The sequence below is a fragment of the Ceratotherium simum genome, chromosome 8, assembly GCF_057802395.1.
Source record: "Ceratotherium simum simum isolate JZ-2026a chromosome 8, ASM5780239v1, whole genome shotgun sequence".
NCBI classification, from domain to species: Eukaryota; Metazoa; Chordata; class Mammalia; order Perissodactyla; family Rhinocerotidae; genus Ceratotherium; species Ceratotherium simum.
The window spans coordinates 33,077,713-33,099,138 of record NC_141907.1 but is presented as its reverse complement, the minus strand read 5'-3'; the positions used below and the strand labels follow the sequence as shown (position 1 = coordinate 33,099,138).

General features: G+C 39.8%; 1 protein-coding gene across 5 annotated transcripts in view; it reads left to right on the top strand.

Moving 5' to 3' along the window:
- The first annotated feature begins 269 nt into the window (after window positions 1–269).
- The window catches only part of PDS5A (PDS5 cohesin associated factor A), a 161,844-nt gene continuing 140,687 nt past the window's right edge, over window positions 270–21,426 (top strand). For 2 of the 5 annotated variants that reach the window (XM_087434212.1, XM_087434211.1), the window contains exons 1-2: window positions 270–630; window positions 1,490–1,667. In XM_087434212.1, the coding sequence (XP_087290338.1) occupies window positions 1,530–1,667 (138 nt within the window). In that variant the 5' untranslated portion in view covers window positions 270–630; window positions 1,490–1,529. The remainder of the gene's footprint in view (window positions 631–1,489; window positions 1,668–21,426) is intronic. The other 3 variants (XM_087434214.1, XM_087434213.1, XM_014786828.2) reach the window with 2 other exon arrangements.

Genomic DNA, 21,426 nt, shown 5'->3' with positions numbered 1-21,426 from the left:
GGCTCCTCCTCTGCTGGCCTTTCGGGTCCGGTCCTCCCAAAGCCGCTCCGCGCGGCAGGTCTTGGCGCCAACCGGGTGGCGGCGCTGTCTGCCCCGCGCGCGGCCGCCTCGGGCCCAAGGGAGGCGGAGGCACGGCCGGCGGAGGAAGGGGAGGGAGCGAGGCGCGCGCCCTGCTCTCGCGTGCTCTCGCACCGCTCGCGTGACCGGCTGGTGTGTGCGCGAGGTGCCGGCTCCTGGGGGCACGGACGGCCGGGCGCGCGCCGCTGTGAGGGGCGTCCGGGGCCGGGTCGGCGGGCCCGGCCGGCGCGAGGTGCGGGCGGGCAGGCCGCGGGGGTCCCGGGCGGACACAAGCTCACACGCTCCCGGAGGAGCCTTCTTCGAGGGTGCTCTTCCTCGGCCAGACGGAGAGCGGCAGTGTCTCCCCGCCCAGCGCACACTCGCCCCGCGTCTCCCCCCGCGGCGGCTGCTCCTCCTCGGCACCGCCAGCCCCAGCGCCGCTCCGGGGCGGGCGGCGGCGGCGGCGGGACCCGCGGAGCCGCTTTGTGTGCAGCCTGACGAGGGGCGGCGGCGCAACCACCTGACAGAGGCCCGGGCGCTCGATGCACCTTCCGCCCGCATGAGGAGGAGGAGGTAAAGGCGGCGGCGGCTCGGCTCCCGCCCTCGGCTGGTGGAGGGAGGGGACGGAAGGGGAGACCGGAGCGGGGGCGCGGGACCGAGGCCCGGCGGGGCTGCCCGGAGGTGCTGGTAAGGCCTTGGCGGCGCCGAAGGGCGCCGAACGGCCGGGGCGAGAGAAGCCGCCGCCGTCCGTCAGCCGAAGTTGAAGGAACAAAATGTGAAGTGCGGAGCCGCGTCACCCGCTTCCTGGCGTGGGGTTCGGGGTGGAGGGCGGCTTGTTTTCCCCTCCCGCGGCGGTGGGGGAGCGGGACAGGGGAGGGGCAGTAGCGTGGCGGGGACTCCGTGGGTCCGAACCTCGTCCCGGCAAGGGCGTTAGTCTCCGGGAGCCGCCGCTGCGTGTGGGTCCGGTTGGGTCCCTAGTTTTGCGGCCTAAGCCGAGCCCTATAGGCCTCGCGTCTCCTCTCCCGGAGGGGACCGGCCGGGGGGGGACTGGGAGCTTCTCTCTGACCGAGCGGGGGCCTTGGGGGCCTCGCCGGGTTCCCCAGGCCACCAAACTTGGGACCTTGGTGACTGGGGGTGGATTTCATTGTGAAAGGCGGAATAGGAAACTCCTGGCGCCGCGCGGCGCTTTTCGCGGCCACGGCGGCTGGTACCGGAGAGCCCCGTGGGCCCGGGGCTGACGGGGCCCGCGTGGGTGGGGGCGGCGGGGCGGCCGCCGGGGTCCAGGCCCGGGGAAGGGACGGGTCGGGGGGCTGCCTTCGAGTCCCCGGCCTCCCGGGAAAAGGGGCCCTTTGCAGATTAGAGATTTTTGAAATGAAAAAAGAGGTTACAAAGTCGCCCCTTTCCCGCTGAACTTTTGTTTTCTGACCGATAGAGGCCGGTAGAGGACTGTGAAAGGAAAGTTGTCCCCCAGGATGGACTTCACCGCGCAGCCCAAGCCTGCCACTGCCCTCTGTGGCGTCGTGAGTGCAGACGGGAAAATCGCTTACCCTCCGGGGGTTAAGGAGATCACCGACAAGATCACCACCGACGAAATGATCAAACGACTGAAGGTAAGCGTCTGGACAGGATGTTCACACCTCAGACTTCTGTGGTAGGAGGTGCTCTCTCCTGTGGTATTACAGTACTGCTAGGCCTGGCCTTCAGAGTTTCGCCTACTAGGTGTTTTTAGATATGTTATCGTCTTCTCTTTGACCCCCTGTGAACGGTATTGTTCTATCTTTGAATAATAAGTTCTGTAGGGACATAACCATTATGAGAAATTAAAAGGAGTGTGTGTGTGTGTTTTTAAATTTATGTTTTTCAAGCATAAGAATTCAAGTGTTTTTAAAGTGTTTTCTAGAAATATTTATGAGAATACTGTTCAAAGTAGCTTGCAACCTTAAATGTAGGGATAATTTGCTGAAGACGGTTCGTATTTTCATCAGCTTCTAAGGAGGCTGATCTAAGCACAAAAGGCATTTTCTAAATTGTCACAATTTTCTAATATCGAGAAGCTTAAATATGTATATAGTATGGTTAAACTTTGACAGAGGTACTGACTTTTCAAAATTTAGGCTTTTGAAGTAAGATGATGATTTAGGTCCACATGTTCAAAGGGGTTTTAAGACAGAGTATTATGGCTCTTTTTATAAGGAGTCACTTTATTTAATTTAAGCATGGTGGTCCTAAGGTCAGGGTTGTAAGTTTCAGCCTTATGTTGGTCAGTTTTTTTGCTTTCTGCTGCATGGACATAGATTGTGGCCACAGCCTTACAAAATAAGTGCTATTCTTGTTAAGAGATGAACTTGATGCAGTGGTTCTCAACCAGGGCATCTTTGACCCTCAGAGACATTTGACAATGCTGAAGACGTTTTGGTTGTCACAATTGGGGCTGAATTGGAGCAGGAAAAGATTGGAGGCAGGAAGTCCACCTAGGAAACTAACAGTAGTACCATAGGTGAAAGATACTGAAATCGTGAAGTAGAACTATGATAGTGGGAATAGAGAGAGAGAAGGAATGAGCCAAGAGACATTTCAAAGTTAGAATCAATCAGACTTGGTGACAGATGAGGGAAGAAACAATGTTGACAATGTTTCTACCTTGGGCAAGTAGGTGAAATGTATTTTTAGGGAATGATCTTACCCTTTTGCTCTTAGAGCTTAGTCTAGTGCCTAGTAAATGTTTACAATGTTATGTGTGCTTAATGAATATTTAAGGTATTCGTTTAGTTTAGTTTTTAAAATCTATTTTGATTCTGCAATTTTTTGCCTCTTTGGAAGGAATATGACAATACCTTCCATTAAAATAAATTTTGATACTAAAGATTATACATGAAGTGAGGTGCTTAATTGATGCTTCTTAAGGTAATACTGAGTGTTTGGAGATGCTGTAAAATTATGAAATATAAAGCTGTTAAGTAAAAAATTTATACATCTTGTAATTTTTATTGTTTCCTATTAAGAATATTGAAACTTTGAATTCTGGTAATGGATAATCTAGTTAAAAAGTTATGAATGTATATACATTTTCCACTTGAAAATAAGATTAAATATCAGAAATGCTGTTAACTAAATGGACAAATAACCAAGTCGAGAATGAGCATCGGGTTAGAATATCCATTTGTTATGGGTTTTTTTGTTTTTAAGTTATAATTTACATACGTGTTAACTAGTTGGAATGTCCTGCGAAAATTTTGCTTTTCTCAAGAATTCTTATGATTTTGTCTTCCTCCTGACTTTCTAAGTCTATTTTGAGTTTGTACTTTTTAGGGATCCCTATTTGGTTAAAATATTACTGTCTCATTGGAGGTGTAGATTTTTAACAATATTTAACTGTATTTTTAATAATTTATGTATTATTGCCAAATTTTATAAATTCAGTAGTTTATTATTATTATAACGTAACAACAATGTTCAAATGCTGTGTAAATACAAAGAGGGCTTAAAGGCAAATAAAATCTTGGTCAATGGAATTTGGAGATGTTTGGTCCATTATCTTCCGCTTTCAAGAATGGAACAAGCATTTTTACAGTGAAAACATAATTTTAGAGTTAGAAGGATCTTAAAAGGAATTCTGGAACTCCTCTTATTTCACAAGTGACAAAAGTTAGGCCCAAAGTGGCCAAGTAACATTTACCAAGATCAGTCAATAGGGCAGGTTAGTGGCAGAACCAGAGCCGATAGCATTGTATTCATTTGTATTCTTATAGCTGCTTTCTTCTCAGGAATCTGAGTAGAACTAAGGAGTTATGATTTTTATTATGCAGTTGAAAACAGCATAGTGAAAAGAGAAGGGAATCAATGAGAGTTAGTTTGGTCTTTTGCAGGGAGATATAGGACAGCATTTTTTTTAACATTGAAAAGAAACTATTGTAATGCTTGGAAGCTTCCTTGAAAATAATTCTTAAAATATGTCTTTGGTAGAGCTCAGATATGCTTTTGTATATTAGAGTTTTAATTTATATTTCTAAGGAACTACTTTAAATATTTTTGTTTTGTCCAGTCACACTGGCTCTCTGTCAGTTCCTTGAACATGCCATGTTCACTTCTGCCTAGACAGATTCCACATTATGTAGCCCATATGTACCTTTCCTCTCAGTTCATTTGTCACTCATTTGTTCTTAACGGAAGTCTCTTAGATTTCCCATTATATACTCTTTTTTTTTTTTTTTTTTGGTGAGCAAGATTGGCCCTAAGCTAACATCTGTGCCAGTCTTCCTCTGTTTCCTATGTGGGACGCCACCACAGCATGGCTTGATGAGTGGTGTGTAGGTCCATGCCCAGGATCCGAACCCATGGACCCTGGGCAGCTGAAGCATAGCACGCAAACTTAACCACTGTGCCACCAGGCCGGCCCCCCATTGTATACTCTTTAACTCCTGTATATTACTTATTACAGTTGTGATGTTACATTTATGCATATGTTTATTTGATTTATCTCCCCAACTTCTCTGTAAGCTTCATGAATACAGGTATCATGTCTGTGTTTGTTTACTTTTATGTTCTCCCGGTATGGCTGGCACATAGTTAAGTGCTCAACAAATATTAATTGAATGAACAAATAAATACTTTGTATTAACATTGGATTAGAGGGGCCGGCCCAGTGTTGCAGGTGGTTAAGTGAGTGCGCTCTGCTTCCACAGCCGGGGGCTTATGGGTTCGCATCCCATGTGCTCGCCAATGCACCACTTGTCACGCCATGCTGTGGCGGTGTCCCATGTAAAGTAGAGGAAGATGAGCACAGATGTTAGCTCAGGGCCAATCTTCCTTGGCAAAAAAAAAAGAAAAAAAGAGGAGGATCGGCATCGGCTGTTAGCTCAGGGCTGATCTTCAAAAAAAAACGACACTGGATTAGAGAAATATTTTTATTTTTGAAAATGAAGGATAATTTGAAAATATTTTGAATTGCAGCTAAGTACTTTACCTGAGATTGCATACCAGAGATGATAACATAGATATTTAGAATTTTAGAACTAAAAGGTAGCTTAGAGATTATTTATTTGGTTTTGTTTTAATGTTCCACATGAAGAAACTGAGTCTGAGAGGTTGTGACCAACCCTAGTCACATAAAGCTGAAAATCGTCATTAACAGTTTTGTTACTTACATAAGTTATAATTACATATTAATTGACAGAAATATTAAAAGCCATACAAAAGTTAGTTAGCTATTTGGAAGGACAGAAGACAGTTTACTACCAATGTTACATTAAGCATCAAAATCTATAGTTCACAAATAGCCTTCCTTCTATATAGTCAAGGATTCTGAAACTAATGCAGGGGTCATGTCTGATTTTTAAATATGTTTAAAACATGTTATGTTTTTAACACATTCAAAATGGACCTATAAACAGTGTTGTACAAAGTTCCATGATGTGCTTCTGCCCACAATTTGGTATACACAGTCTATCCCAGATCATACATTACTACAGAGCTGTATGCTACACACATTTTGTTTCTTTCTTGCTATTTTGGAGGTGAGAGGCCCTTGATAAGCCTGGGGTTTTAGAAGGAGGGATGGGCAAGGTGAAGTTTGTTTCTTATTTCCATTTTTTATTACCTGGTCTCAGAGCTCAGTGCCCCAGATTGTTCTCTGTACCCAAATCTGCTATATTCATTCTGTTACAGAGTCAAATCAAAATACTTCTTACTTTGGTGCTAAGAATTAGGAAAGATTAAATAATAGGGTTTTATTGTTCTGAAAACATCACCCATTTTTCTCCCACCAGGTGTTACTTCTCTTTTCATTGTATTTTTCTATGATCTTTCTCTTTGTGTCGACCATTCTCCCTCTTCCTCACTCTCTCACTTCTGCTTTCTATAGTCTGGCCTGTTGGACAGTTTAGTAGGAATTAGTGTATGGTGGGCTTGATTTAAGGTAAGGCATCCCCCTTTTCTCATCAAACCTAGGTTGGGAGAGGGGAGGAATAGATTGGGACTAGGAAGGCCATGAATTCTTTCCCTTTCCTTCCCTTCAGTATTCAGAAATACTTAGTTTGGTTATAATTATTTTTACTTCTATAAATGATTTTTGTTTATTCCTAATTGTCACATAGTATGTTAATTTTACATATTCAGTATGTAATTTCAACTCTAAATTTATTCATTTATTTTATTTTATTTTATTTTTATTTATTTATTTTTTTTTAAAGATTTTATTTATTCATCCTTCCCCCCAAAGCCCCAGCAGATAGTTGTATGTCATAGGTTCACATCCTTCTAGTTGCTGTACGTGGGACTCGGCCTCCCGTTGGACGGAGAAGTGGTGCCTCGGGGCACGCCCGGGATCCGAACCCGGGCCGCCAGCATCAGAGCGCGCTCACTCAACCGCCAAGCCACGGAGCCGGCCCTATTCATTTATTTTAATATTTGTATTAATGCAGAAGATTCTGCTAAGACATTAAAATTAAATGGAGAGGCAAGATTTCTTAAAATCAAGTCCTAAAGTGTAGCCAGTGTGCATTTGTGAAGTAATACTTAGTACAGCACAGTTCTTATTTTAGACTTCTATTTGTGTACAGGGACTATTTTGGTTATCCATCAGTTGCTGTGTAACAAACTACCCCCAAACCTAGTGGTTTAAAACAGCAACTTTTTTTTTTAGTTGTGGTAAAAAAAATGTATAACACAAAATTTACCATTTTAATCATTTTTAATTATACAGTTCTGTGGCATTAAGTACTTTCACATTGTTGTGCAGCCATCACTGCCATCCATCCCCAGAACTTTTTCATGTTCCCCAACTGAAACTCTGTACCCATTAAACAATAACTCTATTTCCCCCTTCTCCCAGCCCAGGCAACCACCTTGCTGCTTTCTGTCTCTATGAATTTGACTACACTAGGACCTCGTACAAGTAGAATCATACAACATTTGGCCTTTTGTGACTGGCTTATTTTACTTAGGATAACTCAAGGTTCTCCATATTGTAGTATGTGTCAGAATTAACTTCCTTTTTAAGGAAGTATGTATATAACATCTTTTATTTATCCCTTCATTCATCGATGGACACTTGGCTTGTTTCCACCTTTTGGCTACTGTGAGTAACTTTTCTTATTATCTCACAATTTTGTGGATTAGGAATTCAGGCAGGGCTTGACTTGATGATTATTCTGTTCCACATTGCTTACTGTGCTTACTCAGTGGTGTTCAGCTGGTGACTAGACTGATCTAGAAGATCCACGCTGGCATCTCTCAAACACTTGGTGCCTTGGTAGGAACAGCTGAAAAAGTGAACTGAGCTGGGCCCTTTTTTCTGTCTGTGGTGTAGTTTTAGGGCTTCTCCACATGGTCCCCCCAGCAGGGTAGTTGGACTCGGCTCCAGGACACTGTAGAGGAAGTTGCCAGTACTTTTAAACTCTTGGTTCAGAATTGGCAGTGTTACTTCTATCTTACTCTACTGGTTAAAGTAGTCATAGCCCAGCCAGCATTCAAGAGGAGAAAAGTTGACCCTACTTCTCAATGAAAGAAGTAGGAAAGAATTTGTAACCATCTTGAATCTACTACAGGATTATAAATTTAAAAACATTTAATCTCAAAAACAACAGTATATATTTGCAGCCAACTTGCTAGATTTGTAAAATTTATTCTAAATATTGTAAGAAAAAATTCGTAGGGTTCTTTTTTTGGGGAAAATTGGCCCTGCACTAACATCTGTTGCCAATCTTCCTCTTTTTTTTTCTTTTTTCTTCCCAAAGCCCCAGTATGTAGTTGTGTATCATAGTTGTGGAGTTGTAGCTCTTCTGTATGCGATGCTGCCTCAGCCTGGCTTGATGAGCACACCCAGGTCCACACCCAGAATCCGAAAGAGCAAACCCTGGGCCGCCGAATGGAAATGTGCAAACTTAAGTGGTGTGCCACTGGGCCAGCTCCTGTAGGGATTTTTTTTTTTATGTGCTAGTTAGGGAAACATTATGGGGGAGGCTCATGATTTGATCTTAAACCCCTGTTTCTTATATTATTTGAATTTTTACTGGTAGGTGTTACTGACTGATTATAATGATGATTTTTCCATTCCCCCCCCCTTTTTTTTTTAACTATCTCAGCTTTTTGAGACATTTCAGACCTCTAGAAAAGTTGTAAAAAGTTGTACCTTCAACACCCGTATCCCTTCACTTAGATTCACTAATTGTTAACATTTTGTCACCTTCACTTGCTTTTGTTTCTCCATACACATACACACACAGAGGGAGACAGACATAACACGTTTTTGTTTGAGTTACTTTCAGACATCGTGACATTCTACCTCTGCATACTTCAGCATTCTTCTTAGAACAAGGACATTCTCCTACTTTATCACAATTATCATTATCACACTGAAGAAGTTTAACGTTAATACAGTGATATCTATTATACTGTCCATAATAACGTTTTCCCAGTTGCCCTAAAAATGACTTTTTTAAAAATTGTTTTTTTTCCCCTCTATCCAAGCTCCAATATAGGATCACAAGCATTTATCAGGTCTCTTTGGTTTCCTTTGGTCTAGGAAGTCCTCTCACTGTTTTTGGGGGTGAGGGATCATCCATAACAGGACATTTTTGAAACATTTGTCTTGTGGGAGTTGCATAATCTGTTTTGTCTTATTTCCTCATGCTTAGATTCAGATTGAACTTTTTTTTGGCAGGTATACTACACAAGTGGTGGTGTATAGTTCCCTTTGCATCGTATCAGGAGGCATATAATGTCATTTTGTCGTATTGGTTATGCTAAGTTTGATCACTTGGTTACAGTTGGCCAACTCTCTCCTTTGTAAAGGTATTTTTCCCCTTGCAGTTAATAAGTAATGTTTAAGGTGACAGTTTGTAAGAATAACTTGTTTTCCAACTATTCTTATTTAACTGTTTTAGCATCCACTTTGGTGGTTATAAAATGTTGACTTTTTTGATTCTGTCAATCCTTCATTTATTAGCTGGCGTTCTGTAAAGAATAGCCTGCCTCCATATAAAAAAAAATTACTCATGGATTCTTCATTCAATTCATTATAATCCATGATTGTCTGTCTTTCTTTTGAGAGGCAGATTGTCATAAATAAGCATGCTGGCTTTGGTGTCCTTTTGAAAAGTCTAGTGTCTTGTTGACATGTCTCTCTATGAATTTGTGAGCACTTCTTTGTTTTCCGCTACAGGATGTTCACCTTGCACTTCCTTGCCCAAGATTTGGATAGGTCATTTTTTTCCAAAGAGCTCTATTTCCATTTTGGTATAGAGTAGTGTTTATAAACCAAGATCTGGGCATAGGCATTTATGTTCACATTAGGATGTAATTTCTTCATTCCCTTTCAGTGTATAGAGCTAGGAAATATACATATATACTTTAAAATCATGAGTTTATCGTTACCTTCTACTGAAATCCAGCACTGCAGAGTTTTTCCTAAACTTCCTCTGTGTATCATCCATATGCAGTGTAAACTCTCTTTTCCCTTAACTTTGATAAATTTTTTGTACTACCCTTCTGTAAGCACAGAAAAATTCAGAACTAGTATACCAGTATTCTTTGCAATTCGTTGTGTCCCATTAAAGTTATATATAATATTGTATTTGTTAGTTACTTGGATTTGAATTCTTTTGTCTGAGTGATTATCAATTTTATACACAATTGGTCTATTTCTTTCTGTATTCAATTTTTTAATATGTATATGTATACTTGTTGACTCTTTTTATTTCCACTGACACATGTAATCCTTGCTTGATATTTTTGTGTGTGTGTGTGAGGAAGATTAGCCCTGAGCTAACATCTGTTGCCAATCCTCCTCTCTTTGCTGAGGAAGGTTGGCCCTGGGCTAACATCGTGCCCATCTTCCTCTACTTTATATGAGACGCTGCCAAAGCATGGCTTGATAAGCAGTGCGTAGGTCTGTGCCTGGGATTCAAACCTGTGAACCCCAGGCCGCCGAAGCAGTGCGCACGAACTTAACCACTACGCCACCAGGCCGGCCCCTTGATTTTTTTTTTTTTTATTGTGGTTAAAAACACAACATAAAATTTACCATCTTTTTTTTTTTTTTTAATTTTATTTATTTATTTATGTTCCCCCCCAAAGCCACAGTAGATAGTTGTATGTCATAGCTGCACATCCTTCTAGTTGCTGTATGTGGGACGCGGCCTCAGCATGGCTGGAGAAGCCGTGCGTCAGTGTGCACCCGGGATCCGAACCCCGGCCGCCAGCAGCGGAGCGTGCGCACTTAACCGCTAAGCCACGGGGCCGCCCCTAAAATTTACCATCTTAACCATTTTTAGCTGTACAGGTACAGTAGTGTTAACTATATGCACGTTGTTAATACAACAGATATCTAGAACTTTTTCATTTTGCAAAACTAAAACTCTATACCCATCGAACAACTCCCCTTTTTCCCCTTTCCCCCAGTCCCTGGCAACCACCATTCTACTTTCTGTTTCTAACTACTCTAGATACCTGATGTAAGTGGAATCATACAATATTTGTCTTTTTGTGACTGGCTTATTTATTTCACTTAGCATTATGGCCTCAAGGCTTATCCATGTTGTAGCATATGATAGGATTTCCTTCTTTTTTAAGGATGTATATTATTATTCCATTGTGTATATATGTAACATATGCTTTATCGATTAATCCATTGATGGGTGTTTAGATTCTTTCCACCTCTTGGCTATTGTGAATAATGCTGCAGTGAACATGGGTGTGCGTAATCTCTTTGAGATCCAGTTTTCAATTCTTTTGGATATATACCCAGAATATATATTGCTGGATCATATGATAATTCTATTTTTAATTTTTTGAGGAACCTCCCATACTGTTTTCCATAGCGGCTGCACCATTTTGCATTCCCATCAGTAGTGCACAGGGATTCCAGTTTCTCCACATTCTCACCAATGCTTATTATTTTCTGTGTTTTTTTGGTGAGAAAGATTGGCTGTGAGCTAACATCTGTTGCCAATCTTCCTCTTTTTTTTTTTTTTTTTTTTGGTGAGGAAGAGCAGCCCTGTGCTAACATCTGCCAATCCTCCTCTTTTTTGCTGAGGAAGACTGGCCCTGGGCTAACCTCCGTGCCCATCTTCCTCCACTTTATATAGGATGCCGCCACAGTATGGCTTGCCAAGCAGTGCGTCAGTGTGCACCCGGGATCCAACCTGTGAACCTCGGGCTGCTACAGCAGAGTGCGCACACTTAACCGCTTGCGCCACCAGGCCGGGCCCCGTCTTTTTTTTTTTTGCTTAAGGAGGATAGTCCCTTAGCTAACATCTGTGCCAGTCTTCCTCTACTTTGTATATGGGATACCGCCACAACATGGCTTGATGAGTGGTGTGTAGGTCTGTGCCCAGGATCTGAACCTGCAAACAACGGGCTGCTGAAGCCAAGTGCGTGAACTTAACCACTGCGCCACCAGGCCAGCCCCTATTTTCTGTGTCCCCCCCCCCCCCAAAGCCCCAGTAGATAGTTGTATGTCATAGCTGCACATCCTTCTAGTTGCTGTATGTGGGACGCAGCCTCAGCATGGCCAGAGAAGCGGTGCGCGCCCGGCATCCGAACCCTGGCCGCCAGCAGCGGAGCGCAGGTACTTAACTGCTAAGCCACAGGGCTGGCCCTTTTCTGTGTTTTTGATGCTGGCCATCCTGATAGGTATTGGGTGATATCTCATTGTGGTTTTGATTTGAATTTCCCTGAAGATTGGTGATGTTGAGCATCTTTTCATGCTTGTGGGCAGTTTCTCTTTGGAGAAATGTCTATTAAAGTTCTTTGCCCATTTTTTAGATCAGGTTATTTGTTTTCTTCTCGTTGTGTTGTAGGAGTGTTTGTATTCAGTTCTAGGGATTACTTTTTTCATTTAATTTTACATAGTTCTAGAGTCAGAACTATATAAAAACTTAGGCTTTTCAGAAGTTTTGCTCCCATTCTTATCCCTTCCACTGCATTTCCATGCATCCACCCACTATAGATAATCATTTTCATTAGTTTTTGGTTTATCCTTTGCATTATCTCTCTTCTTACTCAAAAGATAGACCTACTATATGTACTCTCTTATACTTTGCTTTTTTCACTTAATATATCTTGGAAATCGCTCCATATCTGGAAATCTTTTTAAATTCTTTTTCATGGTGTTATAGTACTCTATGTATAGATGTGCCATAGTTTTATTCAATTAGTCTCTCATTGTTACATTTGAGATCGTTTCTAATTTTTTTTTCGTGTTTTTTGTTTGTTTGTTTGTTTTTGTTTTTTGTTTTTTGTGTGTGTGAGAAAGATCAGCCCTGAGCTAACATCCATGCTAATCCTCCTCTTTTTGCAGAGGAAGACCGGCTCTGAGCTAACATCTATTGCCAACCCTCCTCCTTTTTTTTTTTCCCCCAAAGCCCCAGTAGATAGTTCTATGTCATAGTTGCACATCCTTCTAGTTGCTGTATGTGGGACGCGGCCTCAGCATGGCCGGAGAAGCGGTGCGTCCGTGTGCGCCTGGGATCTGAACCCTGGCTGCCAGTAGTGGAGCGCATGCACTTAACTGCTAAGCCACGGGGCTGGCCCATGTTTCTAATATTTTGTGATTACAAATAATGCTAAAGTGAATAACCTTGTTCACATGTTGTTTGTATTTGTGGAGGTGTATCTTTAGGGTAAATTCCTAGGAGTGGGATTGTTGAGTCAAAGGATAAACTCATGAGTGATTTTGTTAGAGGTGGTCAAATTTCCCTCCATAGGGGTTGTACCATTTTGGACTTCCACCAGCAAGTATAAGAGCGTCCAGCCTCTCAATAATGCATTGTCAAGTGATGCCTGCTTCTCGCAATACCATGATTTATTTTCCCTATATCAGAAATCTCTAGATGTCTAAGGAAAAAACTGATTGGTGCTCACAATAGGAGAACAAGTTTAGGGACATTAATGAATTTTGTTTATGTTAGCTTCTATTTTCAGCATTCATTGTCTAAATTAAACACTACTTTGGGTAAGATTGTTGGCACATGGAAGTATGTCCAGTTGAATTCCCTGCTCAGAAAGATAAAATGAGTGGAGTTTATACATTATATAAAAGCCTAACAAGTTTTTGTTTGCTGAAGAGAACAAATCAAGAAGCTTCTAGATAACAGTTGCAATAGAAAGCTGAACACAAACATAATGAAGGAATTTGCTAAATTTCTTTCCCTTGCTCTTGGCATTTGGTCTGTTACATTAATGTGGAGCTTCCCAGCTGGTGTGCTTCTACACAGTTACAGATGTGCCTACATATAGAGTCCCTCAGCCTTTGGAGGTTACAAATATGGTATCATTTTTTTGTATACTATGTGATATTTAAAAAGTTGGGAATTGCTATAATATGTGTTATTTTTCATGTTATAAAATTATCATTAAGATCAAACATTTAAAACTTCCTGTCAAACAAAGTAGGGGCACTGATTGGTGCTGATAAGGCCAGCCTTTGAATAACATTAGTCCATTAGTGAAAACTACATTTATACTAGAATAACACTGGAATGGATTTCCATTTATATGAAGAATATTTGAGATTATCATATAACTTATCATAAGTTAAATGCCAGTTATGTGCTAGGATTGCATGTTTCTTTGGATAAAGAAATACTAAGAATTTTGGTGGTCAAGAAAAGTTTCACGGAGAAAGTGACATTTGGACTGGGATTTGAAGGCTCAGACTTTGGTTGGCAAGTGGGTGGTAAAACATTCCAGACAGATGAAGAGCAGAGACAGAGACTGAGAGGCAGAAGCATGCTTGATGTGTTTGGAGAAAATGAGTAGAAGAGTTTTGCTAGAGTTAAAGCATCTTAAAAGAGAGTAGTTGCGAGAAAAAAAGAGGAAGGTTCCTATGAAATGTTCAAGTCCTTAAATGCCAAAGAAAAGAATTTGAATTAAAAAGAAAAAAACCTCTCAGGCATTTGAGCTGGAGAGTGATGTGTCTGTGTCATGGTTTTGCATGATTAACAAAGCTAGGTGACCAGGCAGTTTCTTAAGCACATGAATACCACCCTTTCTTTGTGGCCAGTTTGTGAAGTCTTTTTATCCTCATGTCCAAACCAGATAGCATCTTTGGTTGAACAATAATCCATTTCTAATTGATACTAAATAAATCTGTTTGTTGCTGAGCATTTAGTCATATGACAGTGGTTAGTAGAATTTTATGTACTAGATGATTATTATATGAATGTTTTTTTTTGTTTTTGTTTTTGTTTTTTGGTGAGGAAGATTAGCCCTGAGCTAACATCTGTTGCTGACCCCATGAATTGGATTTTTATCACATAGGTCAGTGTGTGTTTTTCCAAAATTTCGTAGAATTTCTATGGTAGGAATTCTAAGTAAAAATTAGTAGTAAATTGGTGCCCAATTATTTTGTTAAGTTTGATACTTGAAAATAGTTCAGTGGCCATATATAATTGTCCTGTAATTTCAAATGTTTGTTGAATTGAATATCCTTCATCTAACAACTATAAATTAAGTAGAGGAGAATTCCTTATCTGCAAAAAGAAAATCATTGAATAAAATTGTTTAACTTAAGATTCATAAGGATTGAGACAGTGTATATAAGAACACTACTTTGTGGCAGAAGTTTAGCAAATGGTTTTCTTCTTGAAGCATATACCTACATAAGTTTGAAGAAAGTGTTAAAAATCATCAGGCAGTAATAAAATGAAATTGGTTTTAGATTTCTAGGAAGTAATGTTATGTAATTTTGTCTAGTGTATTCAACTTTCATCCTTTAATTGATATTTTATCTTATTTTTTGGATTATAGCACATTGCTGCTGTCTCAATTGTTCATTATATTTTTCGATACTTTTTTATTCAATTGTTAATGCTTTTTTTTTAATAGATGCTATTTTTTAGAGCAGTTTTAGTTCACAGCAAAATTAAGTAGAAAATACAGAGTTCCCAACAGTTCCCCTGCCTCCGCTCCTACTCCCATCTACCCCCCATGACATCCAGCACTAGAGTAATACTTTTGTTACAATTGATGGACCAACATTAATATGTTATCATCACCCAAAGTCCATATTCCTGTTTTTAAATAAAATTTTAATTATACTGTAAATGTATTCTTTTGATTTTTATTGAACAATATAGCATGAGTATATCCATGTCATTAAGTAATCTTTTAAAACGACTTTTTAAAAAAAGAATTTATTTTTTAGAGAAGTTTTAGTTTCACAACAAATTTGAGGGGAAAGTATAGAGATTTACCATATACTCCCTTCCTCCACACATGCATGGCCTCCTCCATTATCAATATCACTCACCAGAATGGTACATTTGTTACCGACAGTGAACCTGCACTGACGCATCATAATCACCCGAAGTCCCTAGTTTACCTTAGGGTTTACTCTTGGTGTTGGATATTCTGTGGGTTTGGACAAATGTATAATGACATATATCCATCATTATAAAAACTTGCAGAGTATGTTCACTGCCCTGAAAAATCTGTGCTCTGCTTATTCATTCCTCCCCCCTTCCTATATATTTTTTAGCATGGAAAATCCCAAATGTTTATTATTTATGTGTAGCTTATGTTTTTTACTGAAGTTAGTTTTATTGTCCTCTTAATATGCCTAATTTTGACTTTTCTTGTTTGGCCAAGGTGGAGCTCTGAGTGTCAAATTTATTCATTTTAAGTGCAGAAGATTTTATATCTCGAAGATAATCAGCATGCTCTAATCTAGATGAGTGGTTCTCAGATTTTTAGAGTTTTTAAGTATTACCTGGTGGTTTTGTTAAGAATCAGATACCTGGTAATCTCCCACCCTCCCAACCCCCAAGCCAATTTTTAGGGGTTCGCTCAATTTTCTGCATTTTTTTCTTTTTCTGTATTTTGAATAAACTCCTCAGGTGATCTTGATCCAGAGAATATGCACTGAGAATCCCACAAATATATTTTACTTTCCTTATTGCTAAATTTCACATGAACTGTTGTCAAAAATTTTGTCTAAAAAGCATTTTTAAAATGAATTATAGGATATTTTACATTAAGTTTAAATTCTTCCCAGAAACAGACTTTATTCCCTAATTATTTTAAACTTAGCTCTATCCTGAAAATGTTTTAATTTATTTGGAAGGTACGCAACTATGTATACCATGATCTTTTTACCTTATCTGGTGGCAGTCTGTTATTTAGAATGCTATTAATCTGCATTTCTGTTATACAATTTTACTAGTAGTTATAAAATGTGATTTAACAAAAGAGTCTCTAAAGGTAATAGCTTACAAGCTCATTTGATGGGGTTATTTACTTATGAAAGCAGATGTTCTTGGTTTCCAAATGAAATCTCATTCCATCCCAGTCTTCCTAATTTTAGCTGACTGCAACAAATACAGCATGTTGGAATTTTAAAAAATTCGAGATGAATTGATAATTTGTATATGTTTTACTAATGAGAGTTTTACTTTTTCCAAAATAGGAGGATCAGTAAACATTGATCTGTTTTGCGTTTTCAGTAGTGTGTGGCGTTCCAAAACTAATCATTCTTATTTATATATGTGATGTGATTCCTGTGGAATTTCTGAATCATCAAAGATAAAAAGTTGATGTGACTTTATTACTTACCACCTCATTTTAACTATTTGCAAATTGGCAGTGCTTGATATGATAGTAATTAAATAGAACATTTCAAATAGTAAATTTTCCTATCCCCTAGTAAGAGAGATTACTTTCTTCTCAGCCTGCCCTCAGAATTTTCCCTTTTTTTGACAATGATGTGTCTTTTATGTTTTTGCTTTTTTATTTTATTTACTTTTCATTTATTTTATTTTTTTGCTCAGAAAGATTTACCCTGAGCTAACATCTGTTGCCACAGTCTTCCTCTCCTTTTTTTTCCCCTCCCCAAAGCCCTAGGACATAGTTGTATATTCTAGTTGTAAGTCCTTCTAGTTCTATGTGAGCTGCCGCCACAGCAAGGCTACTGACAGATGAGTGATATGGTTCTGCGCTTGGGAACCGAACCCGGTCTGCCAAAGCAGAGCACGCTGAACTTTAACTACTAGGCCATCAGGGCTGGCTCTGTTTTTCTTTGTATTTATCTTGTTTGGGGTTCTGTGAATTTCTTGGATCTATAGTTTATGTTTCATTATTATTGAAAAATATTCAACCATTATCTTCTCAAATATTTCTTTTGCATTTTTTTCTCTCTTCTCCTACTGTGCCTCCAGTCTGTTTGATAATGTTCAATGATTTGACATAGTTTCCATTTCTGTGCTGAAATTTCCCATTGTTAATGCATGTTGTCTACGTTTTCCACTATGTCTTTTACTATATTAATTATAGTTATTTTAAAGTACCTGTCTGATAGCTTTATCATTTGGGCCATCTCTGGGTCTGCTTCTGTTCACTTATTTATCTCTTGATAATGGGTCTTTTCTCCCCTCCTCAAGTTTTTGATTGAATGCTGGACATTATGTATTAAAAAACAGAGACTGAGGTAAATGATATTAATGCACAGAAGTAAACATCTCTTGTCAGGTTGTTAGTGTGAGGGATTGAGTCAGTTCTTATCTGGTTGAGTTGAGTTTGCTGTATTTTGCTTTATTTTGTGTGTGTGTGTGTGTGTGTGTACATCTATCTATCCATCCTTTTATTTTTGGTGAGGGAGATTGGCCGTGAGCTGACATCCATTGCCAATCTTCCTCTTTTTGCTGAGGAAGATTGGCCCTGAGCTAACATCTGTGCCCATCTTCCTCTGGTTTGTACATGGGACACGGTCACAGCGTGGCTTGATGAGTGGTGCATAGGTCCACGCCCGGGATCCGAACCTGTGAACCCCAGGCCGCCAAAGTGGAGCGTGAGAACTTAACCAGTACGCCACCAGGCCAGCCCCCCCTTATCTTTTTTTTAAATGTATTTCAAAGTAAGTTGCCATCATCAGTACACTTCACCTCTAAACACTTCAGCATGAATATCATTAATTAGAGTTCACTGTTAGTTTACAGTTTTTTTGTGTGGGAGGGTAAACTTTATATACAGTGAAATGCATGTATCTTTCTTTATTTTTTTATATATTTATTTTTTTGTGAGGAAGATCAGCCCTGAGCTAACATCCTTGCCCATCTGTCTCCACTTTATATGGGATGCCACCACAGCATGGCTTGACAAGCGGTGCGTCGGTGTGCGCCCAGGATCCAAACCTGCAAACCCTGGGCTGCCCTACTGGAGCGCGCACACTTAACTGCTTGCACCACTGGGCCGGCCCCAGAAATGCATATATCTTAATTGTACTATTTGATGAGTTTTAAGACTTGCTTACTCATGTGTAACCCAAACTCTTACCATGATATAGAACATTGCTATCACTTGAGAAAGTTCACTTATGCACCCTTGTAGTTAATCTCTGCCTTTATACCATCCCCATAGAGGTAACCACACTTACAATTTTTTAAACCTAGATTAGTTTTGCTTCTTCTAAAACTTCATATAAATAGAACCATACAGTGTATGTATACTCTTGTGCAAGGCCTCTTTCACCCAACGTAATGTGTTTGAGATTCATCTATGTTGTTGCACATATCATTAATTTGTACCTTTTCATGGCTAAGTATTATTCCATTGCATGAATATACCAGTTTGTTTTACCATTCTCATATTGATGGAAACTCGGACTGTTTACACTTTAGGCTGTTGTGAATAAAGATATAAACATTCCTCTACAAGTCTTCTATTGGACATATGGCTTAATTTATATTGGATAAATACCTAGGAGTGCAGTCTTTGGGTCATAAGATAGATTATTATGTTTAATAAGTACTGCTAGTCTTTTTCCCAAAGTGGTTCTACTGTTTTACAGTCCCACCAACGATATATGGTAATACTGTATTTTCAAAGAATTTGTCCATTTCTTCTAACTTGTCTAATTTATCCACATAAAGTTAATATTTATAGTATCTTATTATCCTTTTAGCGTCTGTAGGATCTGTGGGGATATTCCGCTGTTGCATGCCTCATATTGGTTCTCTGTTTTTTTGTGTGTGTGTGTGAGGAAGATCAGCCTTGAGCTAACATCTGCCAGTCCCCCTCTTTTTGCTGAGGAAGACTGGCCATGGGCTAACATCCGTGCCCATCTTCCTCCACTTTATATGGGACACCGCCACAGCATGGCTCACCCAGCGGTGCATCGGTGCGCGCCCGGGATCCGAACCGGCAAACCCCAGGCCGCTGCAGCAGAGCGTGCGCACTTAACCGCTTGCGCCACCGGGCCGGCCCCTGGTTCTCTTTTTTTAATGGCTCTGTCTAGCAAGGGGTTTGTCAAATCTGTTACTCTGTTCAAAGATCTCACTTTCGGCTTTGCTGATTTTCTCTATTGCTTGTTTGTTTTCTATTTCATTGATTTCTGTTCTTATTTTCTTCCTTCTTTGTAGTTTAGGTTTTCTAACACAAGGTTTTCTCAACCTCAGCACTCTTGACATTTTAGACCAGATAATTCTTTGTTTTGGGAGGCTCTCGTGCGTTGTAGGATGTTTAGCAGTATCCTAACAAAATTACCCACTAGATGACAGTTGTAAGTCCATTCCTCCCATTTATGACTTCTAAAAATGTTTCCAGACATTGCCAGATGTCTCTTGGGAGGCAAAATCTTCCCGGTTTGAGAACCAGTGTTCTGACATAAGCTCTTTAGAGCTATACATTTCTTTCAAAACACTGTTTTAATTGCATCTCACTAGTTTTGATATGTTTTCATTACCACTTAATTAGAAATGTTTTCTCATTTTCTGTGCGATTTTTTCTTTGACCTATGAGTTCTTTAGAAATGTGTGATTTAATTTCCAAATATTTGAAGTATTTGTAAATACCTGATTCTTAATGATTTGTAATTTAATTCTCCTGTGATCAGAAAAATACTCTGTAGGATTCCAGTCTTTTGAAATCTGTTAAGGTTTGTTTTTTTTGCCCAGCATATGGCCTCTCTTGGGAAACATACCATGTGTACCTGAAAAGAACGTGTACTTTGATATTGTTGGATGTAGTGTCCTTTAGGTCAGGAGATTGAGATTGTTATTTATCACCTAAGTCTTTACTGATTTTTAAACTTTTTATCTAGTTCTGTTGCTGAGAAGGAGTAATAAGGCCTCAAACTGTGGTTGTGGAATTATCTATTTCTCCCTTTAATTCTGTCAGTTATTCTTTCATTTATTTCAAAATTCTGTTGTTAGGCATGTATGCATTTATACATGCCAATAAGTTGACCCTTTCAGCATTATGCAGTGTTCCTGATATCTAAGCTACACACTTTTTATGGTTTTTGTCTGCATTATATGTTTTTCCACTCTTTTGCTGTTCAACCTTTATGTGTCTTTATATTTATTTATTTATTTTTTTAATTTTATTTATTTATTTTTTCCCCCAAAGCCCCAGTAGGTAGTTGTATGTCATAGATGCACATCCTTCTAGCTGCTGTACGTGGGCTGCAGCCTCAGCATGGCCGGAGAAGTGGTGCGTCAGTGAGCACCCGGGATGCGAACCCAGGCCGCCAGTAGCGGAGCACACACTTAACCACTAAGCCATGGGGCCAGCCCCTATCTTTATATTTAAAATGCACACTTGAGCCAACCCTGATGGCTTAGTGGTTAAAGTTTGGCGCTCTCACCACTTTGGTGGCCTGGGTTCGGTTCTCAGTCGCGGAACCACACCACCTGTCTGTCAATTGCCTTGCTGTGGCGGCGGCTCACCTAGAAGAACTAGAAGGAATTACAACTAGGATATACAACCGTGCACTGGGGCTTTGGGAAGGGGGACAAAAGAGGAAGATCAGCAACAGATGTTAGCTCAGGGCAAATCTTTCCCTGCAAAAAAATAAAATGCTTCCAGCATATATTTGAGTCATGCTTTAAAATTTTTTTAAAGTATTTTATCCATTTTGACAATCTTTCCTTTAAGTTGGAGCATATAATTCACTTAAATTTAATATTGTTAATATGGTTGGATGTATGTCTACCATTTTGTACTTTTTCTATTTATCTCATCTATTTGTTGTTGTTGCTCCCCCTCCTTTCCTGCTATTTGTCTTAATTTGCTATTTTTTAGAATTCTGTTGTAATTATCTATTGGCTTTATAGGCATACCTTTTTGCTCTCTTTGTGTGTCTGTCTGTGTCTGTCTGTCTGGTTGCACAGATATTGCAATACATATCCTTCACTTTTTACAGTCTTAGACTTTTATTTTTGTACTATTTCATGTAAAATGTAAGAACGTTCCATCAGTATGAGTCCATTTATATCCCCCCTTCATGGTGTACATACATTATAAACCCTATATTAAACAGTTAGGTGTATTTTAAATAAATTGCAGGGGAAATAATCTTCTACATTTATTCACTTATTGCCATTTCTTGTGCTTTTCATTCTTTCCTAAACTTTGGTTTTCGCCCTAATGATATAT